The sequence below is a fragment of the Acinonyx jubatus genome, chromosome D1 (assembly GCF_027475565.1).
Source record: "Acinonyx jubatus isolate Ajub_Pintada_27869175 chromosome D1, VMU_Ajub_asm_v1.0, whole genome shotgun sequence".
NCBI lineage: Eukaryota > Metazoa > Chordata > Mammalia > Carnivora > Felidae > Acinonyx > Acinonyx jubatus.
In genome coordinates, this window is record NC_069390.1 from 51,168,932 (window position 1) to 51,181,777 (window position 12,846).

General features: G+C 46.5%; 1 protein-coding gene across 24 annotated transcripts in view; it reads right to left on the reverse strand.

Annotated features, from left to right (window-relative positions):
* The window catches only part of DNHD1 (dynein heavy chain domain 1), a 97,889-nt gene that overhangs the window by 39,320 nt on the left and 45,723 nt on the right, over positions 1-12,846 (reverse strand). For 19 of the 24 annotated variants that reach the window (XR_008290477.1, XR_008290478.1, XR_003417986.2 and 16 more), the window contains 7 exons: positions 12,163-12,370; positions 10,507-10,632; positions 10,106-10,203; positions 7,121-10,004; positions 6,744-6,921; positions 6,380-6,572; positions 5,850-6,138 (listed from right to left, as the gene is read on the reverse strand). Coding sequence is in view for 18 of the 24 variants with exons in the window: in XM_053203551.1 (XP_053059526.1) it covers positions 5,850-6,138; positions 6,380-6,572; positions 6,744-6,921; positions 7,121-10,004; positions 10,106-10,203; positions 10,507-10,632; positions 12,163-12,370 (3,976 nt within the window). In the remaining 6 variants the exon portion in view is untranslated. Of the gene's footprint in view, positions 1-5,849; positions 6,190-6,379; positions 6,573-6,743; positions 6,922-7,120; positions 10,005-10,032; positions 10,204-10,506; positions 10,633-12,162; positions 12,371-12,846 lie in introns of those variants that run through there. The other 5 variants (XM_053203552.1, XM_053203545.1, XM_053203553.1 and 2 more) reach the window with 5 other exon arrangements.

Genomic DNA, 12,846 nt, shown 5'->3' on the forward strand with positions numbered 1-12,846 from the left:
CACCCAGGTGCCCCTATTCTTCTTTTTCAAAGTTGTTTTGGCTCTTCTAGGTCTTTTGTGTTTCCATATAAGTCTCAGAATAAGCCTATCCATCCTGTCATTTTATACCAAAAAAAAAAAAAAAAAAAGCCTGCTCAGATTTAGAAGATTTAGATTGGCATTCCACTGAATCTATAGATCAACTGGGGGAGGAGAATGAGCTCTGTAATGATATTAACTCCTCTGACCCATGAACATGGTATATCTCTTCATTTATTTGTCTCCTTTACCTCAGCAATATTTAGTGATTTTCAGTGTATATATCTAAGTTTATTCCTAAATATTTTAAGCTTTCAGAAGATATTTTAAGCCAGATTTAAAATTTTTGATTGCCAATTGTTACTAGGATATAGAAATACTTATGATTTCAATAGATTTACTTTGTATCCTATGACCCTGCTAAATTAAATTCACTTATTTATTCTAGCAGTTTTGTAGGCTTGTTTTGTTGTTGGTGGTGATGGTGTAGATTACTTAGGATTCTTTGTAGAAAATCATGTTGGGGCACCTGGGTGGTTCAGTCGTTTAAGTGTCCAACTCTTGATTTCAGCTCAGGTCATGATCTCACAGTTCATGAGTTTGAGCCCCACATCGGGCTCTGTCTTGAGATCGCAGAGCCTGCTTGGTATTCTCTCTCTCCCTCTCTCTCTGCCCCTCCCTGGCTTGCTCTCTCTCTCAAAAAATAAACAAACATTTAAAAAATAAAAAAAGAAAGAAAATCATGTTATATGACAGTAGAGAGAGTATTAGTTTGTCTTTTCCAATTTTAAAAGCTTTTATTTCTTTTTCTTATTGCACTGATGTGGTGCACTGATGTGCACCAAAGACCCTCTGGTTCAATATTGAATAGAAGCAGTGAAAGTGGATGTTATTGCCTTGTGACTGATCTTATAAAGTGTTCAATATTTCACCATTAAGTACGTAATTAGCTGTAGGTTTTAATAGATGTCCTTCATCAAACTGTGAAAGTTCCCTTCTATTCCTAGTCTGCTGAGAGCTACCATGAATAGTGTTGCATTTTATCAAATGCATTCTCTTTATCTACTAAGATGATCTTACATGTTTTCTCATTTATTCTATTAATGTCATAAATTATACTGATTTTTGAATGCTGACTCAACTTTACATTCTGGGGATATAGTACATTTGATCACAATGCTCTGCTTAAACTACATCCCACAGATTTTGATATGTTTTGTTTTATTATTCAGTTCAAAATATTTTCTAATTTCCCTTGTGATTTCTTTGAAGCATGAATTATTTAGAAGTGTGTTGTTTAATTGCAAAGAATTTGGGAATTTTCTAGGTGTATTATTGTTACTGAGTTTTATTATTGTAGTCAGAGAAAATATTCTACAAATTTTAATCCTTTGACATTTGTTGAGACTTATTTTATAGCCCAGCAATATCATTTATCTTGGAGAATGCTCCATATACACTTGAAAAGAAAGTGTATTTTGCAGATGGTGGGTATGATGTTCTGTAAATGTAAATATAGTAGATAGGGCTATTTAGATCTATATCCTTATTTCCTCTCTCCTGTTCTATTAAGTATTGAGAGGAGTATTAAATCTCCTACAGTGATTTTGGACTTGCTGTTTGTCCCTCATTTCTATCCATTCTTTTTCTTTGTATATTTTTGTATGTATGTATGTATGTATGTATTTATTTATTATTTTATTATTATTTTATTTATTTATTTATTTTTGAGAGAAAAAGACAGAGAACGAGCAGGGTAAGGGTAGAGAGAGAGGGAGATACCTCTATACTATACAATAGTATAATCAGAAGCAGGTTCCAGGCTCTGAGCTGTCAGCACAGAGCCTGACGTGGGGCCTGAACCCACAAACTGTGAGATCATGACCTGAGCCAAAGTTGGACGCTTAACTGCAGAGCCCAATGCGGAGCTTGAACCCACAAGCTGTGAGATCGTGACCTGAGCTGAAGTTGGACACTTAACCGACTGAGCCACCCAGGCGCCCCTCTTTTTCTTTGTATATTTTGAAGCGGTTTCAGGTGCATACACATTTAGGATTTTTATGTCTTTTTTATTAATTAAATCTTTTAATTCTGAGATATCCAGTTCTCTATCTCTGGTAATACCCTTTGTCTTGAAGGACTTTTTGGAGTGCTTAGGACTTTACATTTAATGTAATTATTCATACAGTTGGTTTAAAGTCCATCATATTGTCATTTGTCTTCTAATCGTCTCTTTTTTTTAATGCCTCTATTGCTCATTTCCTGCTTCCTTTTACATACTTAAATATTTTTATATTTAAAATATTACATATTTTAAATTATACTCTTTGCTATTGTTATTGAGTGATTTTTCTAGGGTAACAATATGCCTCCTTAATGTATCAATCAATACTTAGAAGTAATATTGTGTCACTTCACACCTCATGCCTGACCTTCCCCAATTCCTAGTTCACATTTCACGAATGCAAGAACCTTACAATAGTATAATTTTTACTCACTGCTCCCACCCTATCCTTTTGCTACCGTTCCAGGTTATTTTCTACTTCTGCCAAAAATGTTATTACTTTTATTTTTAAACTATCAACTGTCTTTTTACATTTTTTAAAATGTTTATTTATTTTTGAGAGAGACAGAGACAGAGTGCAAGCAGGGGAGGGGTAGAGAGGGAGACACAGAAGCTGAAACAGACTCCAGGCTCTGAGCTGTCAGCACAGAACAGAGCCTGACACGGGGCTTGAACTCACGGACCATGAGATCATGACCTGAGCCAAAGTTGGACACCCAACCGACTGAGCCACCCAGGCGCCCCGACTATCAACTATCTTTTAAGGAAACTAAGAGATGAAAAAGAAGGTTACTTATATGCACCCACACATTTACCATTTCTGGTGCTCTTCCTTCTTTTCCATAGATCTGAGTTGCCATACAATTCTATTTCCCTTCTGCCTGAAGAACATCTTTTAGCATTTCTTATAGTGCAGTTCTAGCGACAGTAAATCTTCTCAGCTTTCATGCATCTGAAATACTTTTATTTTATCCTCATTTATGAAGAGTATATATACTGGACAGAGAATTCTAAAGTGACAGGTCCCCCTCCCCTTTTAGTACTTTAAAGATGATATTTCACCATCCTCTGGGTTCTGTTGTTTCTGATGGGAAGTTAACCATCATTCTTAATATCATTCATCTGTACATAATGTGTTTTATCTTTTCTCTGACCACTTTCAAGTGTCTCTTTTCTTTGATTTTCAGCTGTTTGACTATGATGTGCCTAGGTGTGGTTTTCTTTTTATTATTTTAATTGGGGATAACTGAGCTTTCCCTTTCTGAAAGTCAGTATTTTCTTTTAAAAATTTTTTTTAACATTTATTTATTTTTGAGACAGAGAGAGACACAGCATGAACGGGGGAGGGGCAGAGAGAGAGAGAGAGAGAGACAGAATCGGAAGCAGGCTCCAGGCTCTGAGCCATCAGCCCAGAGCCCGACGCGGGGCTCGAACTCGCGGACTGCGAGATCGTGACCTGAGCTGAAGTCGGACGCTTAACCGACTGAGCCACCCAGGCGCCCCGAAAGTCAGTATTTTCCAAGAAATTTGGGAAAATTTTGTTCATTATTTCCTCATAGGTTTTTTTCTGCCCTAATCTCACTCTCCTTTCCTTCGGGAACCCCAATTACATGTGTGTTATACTGAAGCTGTATTCATATTCAGTATTTTTCTGTTCTTCAGGATTCACAGACTTTTGCTATTGCCAATCTGCTGTTAAACCATGCAGTGACTTTTTCATTTCAGTTATTGTGTTTTCCAGTTCTTTCCATTTCCATTTAGTTATTTTTGGTAGTTTCTATTTCTTTGCTGAGATTACTTATGCGTTCACTCATTAAGATCATATTTTCCTTTAAGAATCTGAGTACTTTTATAATAGCTGCTATAAAATATTTGCTAAGTTCTACTTCTAGACCATTTCAAGGTCAGTTTTTATTGACTGTTTTCTCTAGACAATGGGTCACAGTTTTTTGTTTTGTTGTATGTCTTTTAATTTTTTTTTATTTTATACTAAATATTTTGTTGGCTATTACCATAGGACATCTTTTTTTAAATATCTTTTTAAAGTTTATTTATTTATTTTGAGAGAGAAAGAGAGAGAGAGGCAGAGAGAGAATCCTAGGCAGGTTCTGCACTGACAGTGCAAGAGCCCGAGGTGGGGCTGGAACTCACGAACCATGAGACCAGGACCCAAGCCGAAGTCGGACACCCAACCGACTGAGCCACCCAGGCACCCCCACCCTAGGACAGCTTTTACAATGCCAGCTGTAATATACTTCACTCCACAACATCGTTGCAATGTTTTCAGCCTTCCTGCTGAAATCTCTTCTTAGCTGCTGTTCAGATCTGAATTTACCCTTTCTATTTACAACTGACAATCTGATTATTTGTGCAAATTTACTGAAAGGGCCAAATAAGATAGTTGCAGAAAATTACAGGTCTTGGTGCTAAACAGACTTAATTTTAATCTTGGTTCTGACATTTTACTGGCTAGAGTATCTTGGGCAAGTTATAAAAATCTTTCAGTTTCTTCATCTTTAAAATGATCATAGCAAATTTCCATCTTAATAGGATTTTATGAGCACTAAAGATGATATAAAGTTTGTAACACACAGTCCTCAATAAATTGTACCTATTATTATTAAGTGTGTCTACAACCTGATTCAAGTTTTCTACATTTCATAAAAGACTTCAGTGTCTAACTGGACAATCCAGCTAATACTTTGCCCTATACTTTACTTCTGCCCATTCCCATGGGCATATCCCATGGCCACATTCAAACCTGTCATTATCACTTTAGAAACTTTAAATTTTAGTATCCCAGACTTTTATCTCAATTTCCCCTTTCCTTTGTAATCTTTGCTTCTATAAACTCTTAGTGAGTACTTCCTCTTGGGTCTATCAGAATGAATAAGACAAATCTCTCTTCTCATGAAGCTCAGAGTGTAGTGGAAAGGATCAACAAGTAAACACACAATCATAAAACCATGGTTGTCACAGATTTTTGTACAGAGCATGAGATGAATATCTAACCTAGCCTGGAGGCTCAGATTTCCTGGAAAAGATGTTGCCTAAGCTTATGTGTAAAGAATAAGGACTTAACCAGATACATAGAGGAGGGAAGACAGAGAAGACAGCAATCCCAGAGGCTAGAGGAAACCTGACTTACTGAATGCCTGTACATAGTTGACTCCAGTTAGAGTACAGAGTGTCAGAGAAGAAAGCCTCATCGCAAGGAATCTTTCAAGAGCATTCACCAAAGTTCCAGGTAGTGACTGACTGAACCAGGGAAGATGGAATGGAAATAAGTGGACAGATTTGAGAGATATTTAGAATGCAAAATTGAGAGACATGGTGACTGGACTTCGGTAAGATGGCAGGAGATGTCAACAAGATTTCTGACTTAAGTGACTGGATGGATGGTTGTACTCGTTACTAAAGGACAGGAACAGGTTTTCAGGGTCAGATGATGAGTTTAGTGTTGAGTCTGAAGTGCCAGTGGGACGAGATAGAGATATACAGTAAGTAGCTGTGTAAACAGGTCTAGCACTTAGAAGAAAAGCCTGGCCAGGGATAAAGATTTAGCAGTCAAAGCACAGAGATGGCAGATGAGGCCATGAGAGGGGTGTGATTGTTCAGGGAGCACATTTTCAATGAGAAGATATTAAGAATGGGATGCTGAGGTTTGGTGTGTAAGTGTCTAATTGAGAGTCAGTAAATATCGTTAGGGATTTTACAGTCTCAAGAGATCACCATGACTCCTTTCTTCCTCCGTCCAGCTACTTACTAGAAGTGGCCAGGTGCAGATCTTCCAGCAGGAAGAGGAGGGAGCCTTTAGAATCCAGGTGCGGCCCAGGTGATGGGGCAGCTTGTACTTGGCCCTGGACCCCTTGACTCAGCAGCAGGCGCAGGTGGGTGGGACTAAAGGCAGAGTGGATGGGGCTGTACGTGTAAGGGTGATGGGGCTCCACCAGCATCTCCACAAAGGTTGACTTCCCTGTTGCCGCCTCTCCAGCCAGCAGCACTGGGTGTCCCTCTGACAGCAGCAGGTCCACCACATATAAGAGCCGTTCAGTCTGCAGGACAGGAGCAGGGCTTACTGGGGCAGTGCCAATCTAGGCAGTAATCTAGGTAAAGCAAAGGTCTAGGGGTCTTGTCTTAGAGCTGCACCTGCAGAACACTTCACATATTCTTGTGACTGTGAAAACATATCGAAGAACAGAAGCAGGGGGGAGCCCCAGCTGGCCCCAGAACATAGACTCCCCCAGGATATCTCCTTGAGCCCCAAGCCCAGCTACTGCCCCATTGTCTTCACACCTGGGGAGAAGGGTTGAAGGTGCCCGGAATTCCTCTGATGCGGCTACCCAGGTAATGGCCAGTGAAGGGGACCAATGTCCCATTTTCAGGGCATACATGTAGATCAAACACCAAGGCTGAAGGCAGTGGCTCCAGGTAGTTGCAGAGGCAACTAATAGAACCCCTCATGAAGGTATCAAAGAGGGGCCAGAGCCTGTTCAGATGGATGTACAAGCAAAAGTGTCAGATAGTTACAACAATTCCGTTTGTGACACACTCACACATTCCACCCTCCCCGACAGTCATGTCACCTGGGTTAACTCCCATGTGCCAGTCCATCTCAGCTCTCTGAATCCCCCACCCCCGGCCCCACCCCTGCAGATACCTGGAGGGAAGGTGGGCTCCAAAGCCCCAAACCAATGCAAAGAGAAAGCTGCTGACAGCCAGCAAATGCTCCTTGCACTTATTAGGTACATCATCACTGGCAACCTGGGATGGGTTCAGAGAGCTGCTTTTTGAGGACTTGAAGCTCTGGGCCACAGGATCACTACAGCTGAGGTCCTCTGCAAAGGTCATCATGGCCAGAATAGGAGCACAGGTAGGAAAAAGTGGGGGGTGGAGGAAGTGAGTAGAGATTGGCTCTGCTGCCCACTTTTGGTCCCCAGGCACAAATCGACTAAGGAACCCAGACCCCAGGCACCAGCTGTATGCCAGCTGTCCTCAAGGCCCCTTGTCCCAAGCCAACCCTTCTCTTTCCCTCACCTGAGACATGTGCCTTCTCCCCTTCATCTATGCGCAGGTGGGGGCCAAGCAGACCATGCAAGATACGGGCCAGGCTGGTCACTTCGGCCACACCTGGGCAAACGGCCTGCTGCCCATGAACCTGCAGCAGAGAGCTGGCGCCCTGCCGGGTGAGGAATCGGAATGTCGCTGGCACCAGTGCTTGAGCCAGGCGGTTGAGCTCAGTGACTGTCTGGGGTTGCAGGCGGTACTCGTGGGGCAGGGTTGCCATCAGAACACTAAGCATGCTTTGCCAAGTCTGCTCCCCGCCACACCAGACGAGGGCACACCGGCCTGCCACTTTGGGGGACATACCTGTTGCATCTCCCACCTCCATCAGGAGAAAAGTACCTGGGGGTCGTGCTATCTGCTGCCCGTTGGGGAGGCTGAGCTGGGGGGCATCGCTCAGGAGGCAAGTGATAGAGTCCAGCCAGGCAGCACTGGCGACCCCATCACATATTATCCAGTGCTGGATATCCATCGATTCCTGTGGTGGCCCCTTTGGGCCTGCAGTCTTACATGGATTGGCTGCACGAAACAGCCTGGGGAAGACGCCATGGTGCCAGCAGGGGCCCTCTAGCCATCCCAGGAACTCCTGGGGGCTGAGGACATTGGGATACAGGTGGGTGATCTCCACAGGCTGGCAGCCCTGAGCTGAGGTGTCCTCCCTGGCTGCCAGCCGATTCTGGATCTTAAATAAGCTGTGCCAACAAGTGGTCTTGCCACTGCCTGCAGGGCCCAGGAGCAAAACACCCGAAACCCGGCTCAGAGCCTGGCTCAGCTGCTCCAGGGATCCCAAAATATCAGGGCTGGGATGGAGGCCTATCTGCTGTAGTTCCTCCACCAGCAATGGCTTCCTCAGCGTGTGGGTCACAGGCTCTGCCAACACCTGGCGGGCATTAGGGAAGAGCCCACAGAGCAGCTCTTGGAGGTTGTGCAGGTGGACACCACTGAGGATGCTGAATAGTGGTGAGCGTAGCAGGGCACGCAATAGGGCAGCCTCCTCATTGACAGCTAGGCTGTGGGGCTGCTGGGACTTGCGCTCCTTGGTCACATGTAAGTCTTGTATCGTGTCTTCCAGAACCTGCTTGAGCAATGGCAAGCGGCAGGGCAGGGATGCAGACACCAGCTCACGCTCTAGGGAGAAGAATTTAGACAAGCGGGAAGCCATGCGGGAGGCATCCCGCATCCCTGCACCCAGCAGGGTCAGCTCTGCCACTTGTTGCAAGTCAGGCAGTGTCAGTGCCACAGGCCGTAGCAGCAGGTGCAGGTTGGCAGGCACAGCAGGACTCAGGGAACGCAGCGTCAGGAAACAGCCATAGCAAAGGCGTATGTACACGTGATGTTTCTCAAAGAAGCCACTTCCCAGGAGCTGGGGGTGTGTGGGGTCAACAGCGCTGGTACTTCGGGAGGCCTCCTGGTACAGTGGGGCACAGAGGTGGTGCAGCTGAGTGAGGCGCTGGCCCAGGGCAGAGAGCAAGCCGAGGGGCAGGCGCTGAGCCTCCTCCAACAGCAGCCAGGCACCACCCTGCAAGGCCCCGTTCAGGTAGTTGCTCAGGCTTTGGGCTTCTGTCTGAGGCAGGCAGGGCATTGTCACCAGCTGGCGTCCCAGGGCCTGTGCCATGCTCTTCACCATGTCTGTCTTGCCCACTCCTTCAGGGCCCAGTAGAGCCCCACAGGCCACCTCTTCCAAGGCCAATAACAGCACCAGGGCTGGCCGCTCAGGCAGCAGGCTGGGTAGAGACCCTAGTCTGGGACCCAGGTATTCATAATTGTACGGAAAGGACCGACCCAGCACATCTATCCAGCATGCAGCTGGTGACAGAGAAGTCTCAGTAGATGCAATAGTCTTGAGACTCTGCAGGGGTTTCTGGGGGATGATGTGAGGTGAACCCAGGTGGTATTTGAGTTGGCGGGCCCAATGGAAATCTGTCAGATCACTGACCTGGTGCTCCTGCAACAGCTGTGCTATATCCCGGTGAGTCACTGCCATGGCCAACAGAGCACTGAGCAGGCTGGTCTGGCGGACAGAAGACAGGGGCTGCCCACCCTGGGAGGCCCTGTGAGCCCGTATAAAATGCACCAGTGCCTCAAGCTTGCGCACATGCGTGGGGACCATGGCCAGGGTCCTCCCCTCTAGCAGAGCCTCCTCCATCTCCGCCCACCATACCACCTCCTCCGCCACCATCACACACTGCCAAGGGAAGGCCTGGACTAAGTCTAGCCAGTGGTGGACACACAGCTGCAAGGGCAGCTGGCCTTGCTGGGGCAGCTGCTTGAAGGCCTCATCTAGGGACGGGCCCAGAGCGAGCCGGGAAGCCACACAGCCCTGCAGCATGTGCACAAGTGCCAAACGCAGGCACTTCTCCAGATGGGCCAGCCATTTGGGGAGATCCGGATGCAGAGGAACAGACCCCTGCAGCTTCACCTCCTCCCCACCCGCCCCAAGCACTGCAAATGCCTCCACCTGAGTAGATGGCTTTGGGCTTGAGTCCCGGTCATCCGTGTTTTTGTCAGTCAGGCTGGAATTGAAACTCACAGCATACACATGAGGAAAGCAGCGTCGTACCCAGAGCTGGGCCTCACATGATTCCAGGGGGGCAGCCAGCAGGGCTACCAGCTCACTATTGCTGAGGAAGAAGAGGCGGGGGAAGTCAGCACACACCCCATAAAGCACGGTCTCCAGGGCCATGATGATGCCCTCCAGCTCCACCGAGCCTGCTTGCAGCAGTTGTTGTAGCTGCTGGCCTCGGAAGTGAGGGCTCCGCTTGATGCTGGGCACTACAAGTGACAGAACCAGGGGGTCAGCTACAGAGGTCTGCATCAGGATCCGATACTGATCATCCATGGCCTTGAACCGGGAGTTCTGCAGTGAGGGAGGGGTTAAAAGTGAGGGCAGCTCCCCCTCCCATGATAAGCCCCACTATGCAGTAGCCCTTGTCCACCTGCCTCACCCCTCTTTCCTACCAGGTTGGAACTAGGAAACTCGATCTTCATCTCATACAGAACTTTATTCAGAAAAATCCACTTCTGCTGGAAAGTCACCCACACCTCCAGCAGGGCACCTGTGTGAACACCAGAGGATCACTGGAGGGAGGCTAGGGTTCCAGCTTCCGCAAGGTCCAGCTGACCCTGACCTCTCAGGGTGCCCCACCCCCAAATACTCAGCAGGACCCAGGGACCTTCCTTGGAGAGCAAACTTGTCCTGTGAATAAACTTTCACCTGGTCACCTGAGCCCAAGAAGTAGGAAGAAGGTCCTCGCTCGGTCCTTCTGGTTCCCCCACCCAACCCCTACCTCTCACCCCATCCCTCTGGGCATTCCCGCCCTAGATCCCACCCACTCTCCAGGCTAGAGGCCTGCACTCACTCAGGCTATGCATGATGGTCACCCACTCCAAAGCTATTTTGTTTAAGTCTCCTGACTTTTGGATGGCCAGGATCTTGAACAATACCTGAAGACTCTCCTGGATAGAATCCTGCAGGCTGCTGTAATCTGAGGAAGAGTGGGTTCTAGCTGAGCGGAGCTGGCAGGCAGATGGGGCAAGGGCAGGGGTGGTGAATACCCAAATTATACTGAAACTCAGTTCTCAAGCTATTCCCTAGAAGACTCAAACATTTTTTTCTTCCACTAGTTGCAAAGTATGCTCTCCTAGAGTCAGAGTGGGTTTAAAGCCTGTCCATGTGAGTTATAATCTTAATTACAGAATTTGATCTCATATTATGTTAACCACTGAAATATGGGTGAGAAAGAGTTGCTGGTTCTATGGAAACTATGGAAAACCTTCAGTAAAGGTGAGCTGATAAAAACATGATATTAAATTAGGTATACTCCCAATTTTTTTTTTTTTAAGTAGGCTTCATGCCCAGCAGGGAGCCCAATGTAGGGCTTGAACTCACAACCCTGACATGAAGACCTGAGCCGAGATCCAAAGTCAGTTGCTTAACTGACTGAGCCACCATGTGCCCCTAGGCCAGTCAATTTTTAAAACTTGGGAAACTATAATAACATCTAGAAAAATTTTGGACTCCCGCAACTTCACAAGTGTCTTCATGTCACTGCTCAGCTTTACAGAAGCTGAAAGTGGAAATGGTGGACAGTGCATTAATGCAGAAAAGGCAGTGAGGAACTTCTATCAGTCGACTGCAAATCAAGGTCAAGCCCTTGTCCTCAGGCTAAAAGGTTATGTTTATATGTTTTAAGCTAAAGTAAAAATTTTAAGCCATGTATATCTCATATTTTATGATCTCTCTATTTAGCTAACTTTGAATTTGCCAGTTGAGTTTCAAGTGGATTGGATAAGACAATTTCTCCTCTACTGGCAGTTCCCTAACTATACCATCTTGGGTGCCTGTACATATGCTGTTCTCTCTGCCCGGCATGCCCTTCTCTCCTTGTAAGTTTGGCAAACTTCTGCTCCTTCAGGAGTCAGCAATGAGGCCTTTACCTACGGGAAAGGAAGATTCCTCTGACTCTCCCCAGTCCTTTGAAGCTAGTCCTCTTTCTGAGATTCTACTGCCCTCAGTTAAATTCTCCATCATGCACTTATCTCTATTCTATCATCCTCTCTCACTGGACTAGGAGCTCCTAGAGGACAGAACTTGGACTGTAAATCTCAAGGTCTCTTGTGTTTGGCTCCGAGAAGGCAGGTAGGTTTGATGCAGGAATGACAAAAGAGTGAATGAATGGGGCAAGAGATCTGACAACAGGATGCAATATAGAGGAAAGAGCACTGGAAAATGGAGAGACATGACTGTGAGGGATTTTTTTAGTCCACCCAGAAAGGGAAGGACCTTTGCTGAAAGGGCCAGGCATTGGGTAGGAGGGAGGGAGCAGGGGGCTCCCAAGATTAGGACTATACAGGTGCTACATGGAAGAACTGTCTCAGAACAGACAGATGTCTCAGGTTGCTCAGTAAGGATGGGGCCCTGGCTAGAGAAGCCAGATTGGGCAGGGTTGTGTGGATGTGGTGGACAAATGTGGCCCCTAGCAGAGGGCTATAACTGGACAAGAGCTGGGTCTTACCTGAAAGGATGAAGGTGCCGCTATCCTTGCTCACCACCTCCCACTGGGGGCTATGGAACATTTGCCTCTTGGAGTGCTCCAAGGCGGGGGGCTCATAGGGTACATACAGGATGAAGTTCATCAGTCGCAGCTGGCGTGCCTCCCAGACCCGCTGCAGCCGCCGGAGAGTTTCTTGAGCACGGATTTGTTCGTTTTCACACTGCCAGATCTGGAACAGCTGGGTCTCAGGAACCAGCACTGGGTGATGGCTCAGGGGATAGCCTTGAAAGTGGGACTCCAGGGCTAGGGCTCAGGGGAATGGAAGTCTCAGAAATGTAGAGTGGGACCATTTGGCCCCAGGTAGCATCAGCAGCATACTTTGACCTAGGGCTGCTGCCTTGAAGCCTACTCTTTTGCAAGGTTTCAGCTGAGCAGATAGTGCCTTAATCAGTTCATATTGGAACAGGGCAAGTGTTGGAGGACATCTGCCATCCTGTGTGCCCACAAATTTGGGGCTGCCACCCAGTTCCTTCTGGGGGTGGGGCATGCTCTCAGGCAGAGTCTGAGACCACCCATCAGATCCCCACACCCCCCAGGCAGGACCAAAAACTCAACCTCCTGCCTTCCCACCCACAAGCCAGTATCTACTGTCCCCTGTCTCAAGGGGCTGCTGGGACTTAACTGGCTCTATTAGAGTTTAGCACA